The sequence below is a fragment of the Tubulanus polymorphus genome, chromosome 4 (assembly GCF_964204645.1).
Source record: "Tubulanus polymorphus chromosome 4, tnTubPoly1.2, whole genome shotgun sequence".
Lineage (NCBI taxonomy): Eukaryota > Metazoa > Nemertea > Palaeonemertea > Tubulaniformes > Tubulanidae > Tubulanus > Tubulanus polymorphus.
Genome location: NC_134028.1, coordinates 22,909,366 through 22,921,687, shown reverse-complemented (window position 1 = coordinate 22,921,687; position 12,322 = coordinate 22,909,366). Strand labels below are relative to the sequence as shown.

The following is a 12,322-nucleotide window of genomic DNA, read 5'->3' as shown; positions in this document are numbered from 1 at the left end:
CGAAAACCGAATCGGCCACCGGCACCATATCTGACCATATCCGTGAAAAGTGAAGAATTCAAAATGTTCGGCGTTGCGGACGCTTTAGCGAGGTATGTGCATCATAAAACTGAACTAATTTTGTTTTCAAATCTTAGTGATGCAAAATTTCGGGTGTGTTACCCGCGAAATGTTATTGAAATTCATTCATAAGCAAGAAATCCGAGTAACAAATGCAAGAAATAGTCGACAATTAAATTCAAATCTATTCAAAGCTTCATTATTCCTGAAGATGACTATTAGGATATAGTCGAAACGTTGAAATAAACTACTATCTCGAAGTTTCATTTTCGGACTTTTTATTATCATTGTGGGATTCTCTCCTCATCAAAGCTTTTTTTATTCATTAATATTGGCAAAGGCGTTTTTATTTAAGCAACTCGAATCAACACGGATCAAATCTTCCATTTACTTAACCAAAGTACGAGACGCTCGGATTTGATTTGCACGATGACACCTCGATAATTAGCGTTCAACTAGGCCTGCCTATAGTCTAGATCCAAAAAGAAAATGGCAGCCTTTTCAATCGCAGAAAATTCAGCTTCGTGTTCTAGAGAGTAGGGTAATTTATTTAGGGCGATTCAATTTATACCACGTGATAGTAATGGACGGAGTTAAGCAATTTGATACAAGTTGCTTAGATAAAAACGCCTAGAGTTATGACTAAATTGCGGTGTTTTTTTAGTGAAAAATGGAGACATTTGGAATTCCCGTGCCATATACCCAAATTGATATTTCACTGAAGAGAAATATATTTAATGTTTCGGCCCCTAACTAAATTTGGGATAATGATGTTAAAAACAACAATTTTATCACCTAACCATAACGCAGATTTAGTTTTTGGGAACTAATACGCTAAAAGTGTCGTATTTACCCACGACAGTAATGTCAAAATGATTCTCGTAATAGATGAGAAATATTGTTGGGAATTTATGTATGGTGACGGTTTGTATCATCAGCCACCATTATGCTTGACTTTACTCATTATAATTTTTCAGCTTGAGCTCGATGTCACCAGAGGAGATCGAGCCACCTAAACCCGCAGTGAGCAATGCTGCGACCGCTGTGAATTACGGTACAATGACCGTAGCCGGTCTACGGGATCTCTGCCTCAGTCGAGGAATTCATTCAAGTGGCGCGAAAACTGATTTGCTCAAACTCCTTCGTGACTACGATGGTAAGTTGGGTTGAAAAGAGTTGATCCAATTACTTGCTGAAGCATCGCCTGGTTACTGCTAATAAAGCTACAATCCAGTTACTGACTTAATTGCTCATTAAACTGCAGTCCAGTTACCAACTTAACCCTGCGGTCTAGTACTGACTAAACTGCAGTCTGCTTACTGACTTAATCGCAGTCCAGTTAGTGACTAAACCGCAGTCCAGTTACTGACTAAACCCTACAGTCCAGTTACTGCCTAAAGCACAGTCCAGTTACTGAGTTACTGACAACCACAGTCCAGTTACCGGTACTGACTGACTGACTGACAATGCTGACTAGGTATTCTATTGTTACCTCGATATAGTCGAACATTTGCCTAAGAATATCCATAAGTTAGATTGAAGTTATTGATATTCTTTTTAGATATCTTTTCATATGAATTTTCGTATTTCAGAATCTGGTGTAATACCGGAAGCCAATAAAGAACCGGTAAGTTTTTGCACTGAAGAATTTTCTTGCGCTTGCTGAACAAAATCCTTGTGATGAAAAGAAATATCTATTTGGTTTGTGTATCGCATTGTTTTGTAGATAGCCAAACCAGAAGAAATGGTGAAGTTTGAAGAACCTGAAGATGAAGACATTGTCGGTGAAGATCTTCCGTAAGTTAGTTACAAAGACTTGTTAGAATGTGCCAAAAAATGAACTACAAGCACACTTTCAAAAACTGATTTACCACACTTCACATGCATTCATAACTTCAACACAGACATTTTTGACTGAAAATGAACTATATATATTAGACATTCTATCAGCACACTTTCAAAGACTGATTGTCCACACTTCACATGTGTTCAGGACTTCACATTTTTGATTGAAATAATGTACCTGATGAAGCAACTGTAACACCAGATATCAGTGATTCGTCTAGGAAGACTGAAATAGTGAGTCTGAATCAAGGAAGGGGTCCCATATTATTCTAAGCCCGATTGCACCAAAAAAAATATGCCATTCATTTACTTTGGCCAGGACAGAGCGAATGGCTTGAGCTAATGCACATCCAGAGGAGAAATCAACAATGAAAAGTAGATTGCTTCATGGATCATTTATTCATCGAACGTGTTTTAAAAAACATCATAGATTATATTACGAAATATATTTGATTAACGTCAGTTTTGATATTTACAGGGAGCCGGAAGAATCAGAATTTAAAGTTTTTCTCATGGACGTCAATGAGAAGAAGTCGACTGCGACTTGTAAACTGTGTATGCATGAAATGCCTGTCGAAGATGAGATGGTAAGTTTTCAACGAATCTTTCTCAACGAAGATTATTGACCGTTCTACTGCTGTCTGTAGTTTTCGTTGATAACTGATTAAGAGAAAATTCTTAGTTCATTCAATTTTGACTGAGATTGGGAAGAAATTGAAGCGCAGAAGAAGTGTTACTACTAATGACACCTGGTGGAATTCTCGATAACAGGATTCCTAACTGTCGTGTATTTGACGAATATAAGGTTCTTAAATGAAGAAATCCCACACTTCCAATTTGAAATTATATGATCAAATTTATTATTACGAAACCACAACGTTTCGGCTGTTGACTAACAGCCATCATCCGGTGGAATGATGTAAGGTTCTTTCGTTGAATTTTGTGAGTGTAGGTTTTGGAAGCTCACTGGCAGTCACCGGAACATCAGCTTAAATTGCACGAGTACAAGATCAACTCTCGAGGTATTTACATGAATGTTATTTAAGAGTCCTCATGGTTGAGGAACCATTTTTCACAGTTCCTGGGTTCATCGACCGGGTAACAGCTTGTTTTACTGTATGAATTGTTTCTGTTTCAGGGAAGAAATTCACTCAAGTTTATACTCACTGTGACGTAAGTAGCAATTGATGTAGCACTTTCCATCGTATTTCTCGGTGTGCACATTGTTCCTACAGTACTGAGAAATTAGGAAAAACTGTTTTCCCATGTGTGCAACGTCATGCTACAAATTTTCCTGAAAAAATCAGGTGCTCAAAAGTTGGTTTGAAGATAATCGGCGGATGAATGCCATAGTAGCAGTGTGAACTTTCAATTTTCACTATGTCAACTATCAGATCGGCTGGTTAAATCTAACCAACTTTTGAGCAACTGGCTCCAGCTTTATCAACCAGAAACCACTTAAATGTCCGTCTGATAGTTTGCATTTTTATGCAGGCCTATTTCCATTTGGAAAAAATGAAACCAGGGAAATAATAACTATGGGAACAATGCATATGTATGGTGTTGAAAATCTGCAAAATTTAGTGACTGTACTTTATGGACTGCCGTCTAAACACCGTAGTAGTAAAGCCTGTAATATTTATTCTGATAACTGTTTTGCAGTTGTGTGATGCGGAGATCTCCTATCCGCAGTGGTATCGCCATGTCGACAGTCCAAGACATTATCTGGTAAATAGACACGCGTTATGTAGTTTCAATGCTCTCTCACAGAGGGCGCTCTCAGTCGTAAACCTTCATCGGTTGCTGTCTTAGCAACGAGCGATGATTATGTCGGCGAATGGAAAAATTGTAGCAATTTGAGATTTGGTGCAAACTTAACAATTAGATGATGTAATTCTAAAATTTCGTTTATGATTCTCTGTGAATATTTTTGGTCGACTTGAGTTCCACTTGTTCCGCATTGTATCCACTTATTCCACATGAGTTCCACTTACGGTCGCGTGCTACTACGTGTTCGTTTTGGATAACAAAATTCATGCCTTTTGATTTTGGTCTCGTTGTTCGTCGCAACAGCACTTGAAATCACCCCCGTTTATTTGGTTGATGTTCAACCCCAAGCTTGAATTATGAGAGATGAAATTTGGGTGAACTCGGGGTGTGCGCAATCGGGCGTAAATTCAACAACCATTGAATATGACCGTCAAGCTTGGGGGGGACACGTTCTGAACTTTGAACCTAAGACCTACGTATGAACCCGGTGCGTTACGGAGCGCGAGTCATCTTGTAGTAAAATGTGCGCGGTTTTTTGCTTCTATTTGTAGAATAAGTTATTGGTGGAAAATGGAGGTAAGAGGTTCATTACACACGAACTAAACTTGATATGTATCTCGATCATACTTGGTTCTACAGCTTCCCAACTTCAACTGCTGAATCGGGGCTCTTTTAACCCAGCATAGTTCCGGGGTGTCGATTGTTCGCCGCGGGGCAACTTTCTTTGGCAATTTTTCTTGAAAATCAACTTCATCAACCAGTCAACACCCTGAAATGTTGACGTGCCTTTTCGTATGATGGATGGTGTGTTCACTTTTACTAAGGCTACATTTCAGTTTGGAAAAATTGCAAAATCGCCCTTGAAATACTTGGAAAAAATATTGGAAATTTTGAATTCGTGTCAACTGTGTCAACAGTGTTGTTACCTACCTAAAGGGCATTTGAAACATTTTGCACAATAAAAAATCGCTACAGTAGGCTGTACACTGATTGGTGTGAGTGCTTGGAATTATAATAGAAAGCTTAACTCTAGCCAGTATGAAAGTTGTTAGGGTGTTATTTCCAAAGGGTGAAATACGAGCATGGTAAATTTAAAAAGATACCGAATACGTAAGACGTTTTGGATGATAGCCTATTTGTTACTTGGGTTTAACTTTGAGAATATTGGTGATTATGAGCTGTTGTTAGCGCATTAGAGTTCAAAGCCTGCTATAAATTGTTGTAATTTGGTGGAAAGGTGTTCAGTGATATTTAGAAGGTAAGAATGTGTATGTTTTACATATATTTTCTGATTCTTGTATATTTTGCGTATGTATGTCGTATACATAAGAAAAAAAGAGAAAACCGTGAAACCATCGCCTTGAAATTTGATGAAGAAGAATGTCCCGAAAATTTAGTTTCTGGTCACGCATGAATGAACCTTAAGCGAGCTTACTACAAATATGAGAGGTTTCTATTTACCTCAACTTTAAGATTCAAGGCTGATTGTCTCTTCGATGATTGGTGCTGGATTGTGATTGTGTAAAATTGAACGCCGGCTTTTGTACGTAGTTTATTTTTCAGGTTCTGTAAATAATTTGCAAGTTTTTGCCGCTCTTTTTTTCAGCCGAACCGAAAAAGTTCATCTACGCAGAAATTCAGGTGGAAGTCGATAAAATCAACTTGATCAAGGACCCTGTACCGGGTTAGTTAATTTCTTGGATTATCAAGCTTGCAACGAACCAGGACGACCCGGGGGCCCAGTCGCGCAGTGGTGACTCGTCTATGTCCGACAATGTTATTTAATCTTGAGACTGGTCTCCAAGCTGACTGTACAACAGATTCACGCGCCCAGTTCAATAGTTCTTGCTTAAACTATTGAAAATAATCGCTGAGTATCCAAAAGACCTGTAGAAAACCTACGTCCATTAAAACGTGTGCCGAGGCCGGTTGCACAGTCATGGCTTACATATAAGACCAACTCTGTTCTATAGCCAATCTAACAATTTATAACCAGTCATAGGATTTAAGACCATTTTTGGACTTACGTAAGTCAGGATTGCGCTACTGGGCCCTGGTGATCTTTCGTCGGTCCATGGTTCATGGGTTACAAATCCCTGTGGTAGTTTCTCTTGTCACTCGTTCCGCCAATCAGCTTGAATAAACTCTGAACGTAATATTAATATATATCTGATTTAAGGATTGAATTTGGTCCACGAATGCGTGAATTGCGAAAGTTTCGACGACTTTCGAATCTCGTATTGTTGCACGGCGTGTCACATCACGAAGAAGAACGCCATTTCTGGTGACGAGATGGTCAAACATTTGAAAACGAACAAACACTGTTTCTACGCGCTGGTGAGTTGTGGGTTTCGTCGTACCGGGATTTTCTCGTAAGGGTTTCTCACGACCGAGAGGATAATCTTTAAAATACGATAGTTCGGGGTTCATAGCAAGTCTCCAAATTGTTTGAAAATTATGTTGGCCCTTAGAAAATGTTTTTCACAAAATTTGAACGAGTGTTTACAAAGAGCTTACCAATACCGGTACTATTAACATTTGGTATCCCAAATTACTTTCTTGGACACTATATATGTGATGACAATATAACTGCCTGTATCAACATATTGCTGTCCTCCATTTCTAATCCATTTTTCCCATGTTTATAGACCACTGATCATAAATTGACAATTTCTGTTGTGGATTTGGATGATGATCAGTGTTTTCAATAAGAAATTAACAAGCCAGGTCCCTTCGAAAAACAGGAGGGTCCCATAATAGTCCCGGAAATGAGGAGGGTCCCATAATAGTCCCGGAAATGAAAGCTGGTTTGAAAAAACAGGCGGGTCTTTTACAAACGACAGACGGACCTGGGACCTGGCTCTTATTGAAAACACTGATGATAAGAAAAGTGTCACTTTTGCCAAACAAAAGTGCTTAAAAAGGGATTTTACTTTTGCCTCAACCCTATAACTTTGGACCATGTGGTTTTATTCTTTATTTCAAAATCACATTTCGCCCTCAAATTTCTGAATTTAATTTCGCAGAAAAAGCTGAATCAGGAAGCGTGCGATGCTGTGTGTCAGAGCGTGACGATGTTTAACGAGACGCGACCGGCCGGATCGAGGCCGCGTCTAGCTCAGGACGAGGCCCGTCAATACGTACGCGACAACGCGCCACAGTTCTTCAAACGTCACAAAATCAAAACGCGATTCTTCCTCGGCGAGGAGTACGAATCGAAAATGGAGGCGAAATATTCGGTAAGTTAGGTTTTATCGGATCATGAAACAGGGGGCTGTGGAGCCTCGATTCAGTTCCTCGGTTCTCGCTAAGATTGACTCGAATATGAGAGTTAAAACATTCGAACTGAACCAATATCAGAATTATCGAGTGAGAAATGTTGGAACTGAATTCTGGGTTGTTAGAGTTGAATAAACCCAGTCTAGTCGAAAGTGATAAACCCAGTCTAGCCAAAAGTAATAAGCCAAGTCTAGCCGAAAGTAATAAACCTAGCCCAGCTAAAAGTAATAAACCTAGCCTAGTCATTACTAGCGCTCAATTGTTTTGCCTCCTGACGATTGTTCTTATGTTTTATTGCAGAAAGAAGAAAACAATCGAGGAACCACAGTTCCGGATGCGATGATGAAATTCGAGTTGGAATTGGATGTCAAAGCTCAAATTCAAGATAAACTGGAAAACTGCAAGAGGGATATACTCGGTGAGTGTATGAACTCTGAAAGTACCAGTATTCAGAACTAAACCTTTTTGGGTCAAACTTCCCTTGGTTCAGTACTTCCTCACTGCGTTGAGTTCTAGGCTCTAACTTTACTCTAAAAAGCTGGAAATTAACACAATTTTGGGTCAAACTTACCAGTAACCTAGAACTGTGGAATTGGATCAGAAGTTAAGATATTCAATTGAAATGAGCTCAATTCTATGTATACAGTTAAATTTCACTTTTCACTAAAATTGGGCCAAGAAGTTAATATATTTGATGCGATACAAACTTATGTTGTTACGTGTGATTTCAGGGTCGGATTTTCTGATCGAGCGTCAATACCCCGGCGGAGAGTTGGAATATTTTTGCGTGATCTGTCGCGAGGAACTCGCCTCCCAAGAAAAGGCTATTCAACACTTGTACAATTATTTCCACAAGAAATGCTACCTGGTAAGTTGAATAGAGCTGGATCCCATCGACGAAACTTGTCAATTAAAACTTATTATATAGGCATTGGAACGAGATATATTATTCATTTCGCTCTTTGGTCTGACCAGGGCCCAGTTCCACAGTTATGACTGAAGTAAATTCAAAAAGTGGTCAGACATCTGGTCAGACTGGTATTAAGTTGTTTGATAAGCGATATAGCTAAGATGGTCTCAGAGTTGTCTTAGGTATAAGCCATGACTGTGCAACTGGTGCTGGGGCCTAGTCATCAATTTAACTAGTAATCTGAGACCACTTTTAGTCTCGAGTCACAACTGTGCAACTGGCCCTGGAAATTATATCACCAAACTGAAAGTCCAGCAGAATAGGAAATACAGTCGAATAGTTGAATCAGTCCTAACTACTCGTCACTCAGATATTAGCACCAATTTCTGATGAATATCTGAATAATTTCTGTTTTGTTTTCAGAAACGCAACGAGAAAGACGTGTTCATGGAGGTTCTGCGAGTCGGAGCGTGGGTTCCGAATATATCGAAAGAAGAGATCGCCGAACGCAACGTTAAAGTGAGAAAACGATGTTTAGAACTGTGTCAACCGTATCTCGATAAGTACCCGCGTCCGACTGTGAAAGTCGTTCTGAAAGCCGGAGCTCCGATTCCTGGTTAGTTTCAGCCTATGCGCATCGGGGTTCGATACTAGCATTGAAGACAGCGAATTAGAAAAAAACTATTTTGTCCATCAAGGGTTCCTAGAGTACTAGGAAATTGGGAAAAACTTGGGTACCACAAAATGATTTTTCCTGCGTTAGGAAATATTTCCAAATTGGATTCAAACTTGATGCAGCATCGAGATGTGAATTGCTTGCCCACCCTTCTTCTGCAATCTTTGTTGAAAATCTTTTTTTAAACGACTAGTCACTGTTAGAATGTTGTCAGTTTCTTCTGCATTCGGCATAGTTTCGACCACTTCAAATGATATTCGATGATATTTTTTATTCAGACGATGAAAATCCGAGATTGAATCGTAAACGAAAGTTTGAGGACGACGGTGATAATTACAGCAACAGGGGTAACAGAGGGTACGTACAGATATATTCCCTAATTAAGACACGTTACCAGCAGCTCTCTGTTATATATACAATCATTAGACATTAGACCTAGACAAATATGTATATCATTGTAACGTTGTACTGGCTTTATGTTTATTGCAGGCGAGGAGGAGGTCGTAGACGAGGTAACTACGGAGGTAACCAGGGAGGTTACGGCGGTGGCGGCGCAGGAGGAAACTTCCACGGGAATAACCGCAGAGGTTATGGGGGTGAATTTCAAGGCGGTTTCAACAGAGGAGGAGGAGGTCAAGGTCGTTACGGAGGCGGGGGATACCAGGGCGGCGGTTTCGATTACGGCGATGATTACGGTAGTTACGATGATTACGGCGGTGGCAGCGATTACGGTAATTTCGGCGGGGGCGCCGGTAACTGGAACCAAAACGAGGAGAGTTGGGAGGATGACGGCGCCAGCGCGTACGATTCACGCGGCCGAAATATGTACGAACGTTTCCGTCAGAAACAAGGCAGCGGAAACGGTAACCGAGGAAGTGGAAACGGTAACCGCGGAGGTGGATTCGGTAAACGCGGTTTCGGAAACGGATCTGGATCCACGGATACTCAGTCTCTTTTCTCCGAGTATGTATAACATCTTCTGGAGAATTCCTTTTGTCCCAACCTAGAAGCAGGCTGAGCTTGTTTGAAGATCGCTCTTTTTCATGTGCTGTTCCACGTATGTGGAATAAGCTCCCCATTTCTATTAGAGCATCTGACAGCTTACCGATTTTCAGGCGCCGTCTGAAAACGCATCTGTTTTCATAACTGGTACAAAAGTGTCTTTGATCACATTTTTTGTGGATACAGGCACTATAAATACATTAATAATAATAATAATAATAATAATAATAACAATGAAATTGAGATTGAGTCTAGTTAAAACGGGAAATGAATGATTCCTCACAGTCGGCGGCGAACGTGTTAACTCCTTTCAGTGCGTCTACACCACAGTGCGGTGTATAATCATTGATGGACTTCACTAGTACACCACATCACAGTGTATTGATGTTGCTAGTAATTAGTTTTAATCTCTATTAAAAGATGGCTGCATTGTCAAACATGGTGAAATATCAGTAACTAACGATACGTCGCGCCACGGTGTAGACGCACTGTAGTGGTATTCCCGTTATTCAACACACTCTGGAATTTAAAAAAAAAGAATTTCAAAACTATCTCCTGGGCCCTGTTTCACAAAAAAGTTAAACCCAAATCTTTGGTGTAATTGCCGTTGGTTACTTCATGTATTCGATGAAGACAACAATTCAAACTTAACCGTTTTAGGCTTAAATTTGTGAAACTGGACCATGCACTTTCGGGCATTAATGCGTTAATTAGTCAGCACTGAAAGGGTTAAATTAGTTCATTTCCAATGTTTTTACTCTAGAGGCAAACACCTCAAACTTGTCTCTACCCCCATTCATGTGTACACGATGAATAAATGATTCTGATGTTGTTTTTTAATCGTGATAGAATGAAGAACGAAGGCGCTCAGCCGAAACGATCGAAAGGTTTCCTCAACGACCACGTCGCGATGGGTTTCAAATATAAACGACCCGGATATGGAAACATTCGCGGCAACGACGGCACGAAGAAAACCGGCCGCGGTCAGGGTTTCGGTAATAACTCCGGCAGTAGAGGTCAAGGGTTCGGGTTCAACGAGCAGCAAGGATTCGGAGATAATTATCAAGGATATGGAGATGAACAAGGCTTCGGTGGTAATCAAGGCTTCGGTGGTAATCAAGGCTTCGGTGGTAATCAAGGCTTCGGTGGTAATCAAGGCTTCGGAGGTAATCAAGGCTTCGGAGGTAATCAAGGATATGGAAGGGGTGGAGGAAATAGGAGAGGATTTGGAAATATGAGTGGATTCAGCAACGAAGGTTACGAGAATCAGGTAAGTGTCGTCGTTTATTGACACGGTTCGTTATAGACTGTTTACGCTGGAGTCGACTTCCTCATATAATTGCATGCCCTTGCCTTCCCCTTGTCCCAGAGTTGAATTCCTCAGATTATCGTGTGCCCTCGACTCCCCCAGTCAATTGCCTCATTTGAGATGATATATTCAAAAATATTTTCTTACCGGTATTCCAATTATTGTAATAATGACCGATACTGGCGATGACTGCCCCTTGAGACCTGAGGCAATCGTAGTATTTGGTTAATCCAGAATTTGGGGACTTAAAGGGGACAAAAATACAAAATTTGATACATCTAATGATTTGAGCCTCAAATCTTGATGTCATCAATGACTGAAATACCTATAAGTCTTTTAGGACTTTCCTGAAGTTTGGTGTAATTTATCACATTTAGAGATTTGAGGTCCTAAAAGTTTCTACGATCTAGTGGGGCATCTTGTAATAAGAAACCTGGTAGATCATCATGTAGAGGATTTTTTCGATGCATTCGAATAATTTTATTTGATTTTCTATCCGTGCTTTGATTTAGGGCGGTGGTATGGGAGGAGATGAAGACTTGGACAGCATGGAGGCTGCGATGGTCGAACGGATATCGAAAGCTTTGTGTAAAGAAATGTTGGCTGCCAAAAAATCCGGCAAGGTACGGTAAAAATACGACTTCTACTTTACAGGTATTGGATTGGCCTCTAATGATTCTCAAATACTGGACTCAATTCTAGGGCCAGTTGACAGTTATGGCCCTACAATTGAGTCCAGTATTTGGGAATCGGGATTTCTATCGACCTTATTGCGGAATTGTTATTCTAAAACTGGAATACATCCGGTTGAAACTTGCCTTATAGTACCACAGCATATTCCAGCATGTTCTATTGTCATTTCAGAGCATGAACATGAATTTCGGTGGGTTTTAGAGAGCGATGGCTTCTCGGCAAACATAAAAACATTCGATACTGTACTAAAGTGAAGTGCGGTCGTTGTACATCTCAATGGAATAATTTATACGTAAATGAATGGATGAACTGATTAATTCATTGTGTTGGTTTTAAACGTTTATAATTTCGTCTCATAACTCTTCCCTGAATGATATTTGTAAATACTCTTCATGCCGCTATGTGTTTACCGGTTAATCCTGTGTATTCATCGTTAAGTCGTAATATTAAAATGATGTCACGATGTAAAAAGATTGCTTATAAGCTTGTAATATTTCGTCGTATTTTGTGGTTTGGAAAACCTCTGCTTTGATGATCTTGGGGTTAGAGTCGACTCGTTTAATTCTGATCAGTTGGATTTCTAACGTAAGTTATAATCGAGATTTCCCTTTGAAGCAGATTAAGTTTCAAATGATGCGAGGGCTGCCAACGTCTGAAAAGTGCTATCGGCAACAAAATGAATTTAGTGACATTTCATTGAAATATGAAAGAAAATGTTTGAATTAATCAGTAATCAAAAGCAAGACCCTCAGTAACATCTTTCATTTTTCTGTATGCA

The 12,322-nt window shown here is 39.9% G+C and overlaps 1 protein-coding gene across 3 annotated transcripts; it reads left to right on the top strand.

Moving 5' to 3' along the window:
- Positions 1-17: 17 nt before the first annotated feature.
- Positions 18-11,995, top strand: LOC141904267 (uncharacterized). 3 transcript variants are annotated; one of them, XM_074792840.1, is made up of 20 exons: positions 18-92; positions 1,038-1,216; positions 1,653-1,687; positions 1,787-1,857; positions 2,384-2,492; positions 2,858-2,927; positions 3,044-3,078; positions 3,568-3,633; positions 4,227-4,251; positions 5,282-5,359; positions 5,855-6,012; positions 6,702-6,914; positions 7,255-7,372; positions 7,686-7,822; positions 8,288-8,480; positions 8,819-8,897; positions 9,030-9,503; positions 10,392-10,812; positions 11,364-11,474; positions 11,716-11,995. In XM_074792840.1, exons 1-20 carry the CDS (start codon positions 64-66, stop codon positions 11,743-11,745), a joined length of 2,631 nt encoding a protein of 876 aa, XP_074648941.1. In that variant the 5' UTR covers positions 18-63; the 3' UTR covers positions 11,746-11,995. The 3 variants fall into 3 exon arrangements, with proteins under 3 accessions (XP_074648941.1, XP_074648942.1, XP_074648943.1); XM_074792841.1 differs by lacking the exon at positions 3,568-3,633; XM_074792842.1 differs by lacking the exon at positions 18-92 and having other exon boundaries at positions 1,144-1,216; positions 1,791-1,857.
- Positions 11,996-12,322: the final 327 nt, after the last annotated feature.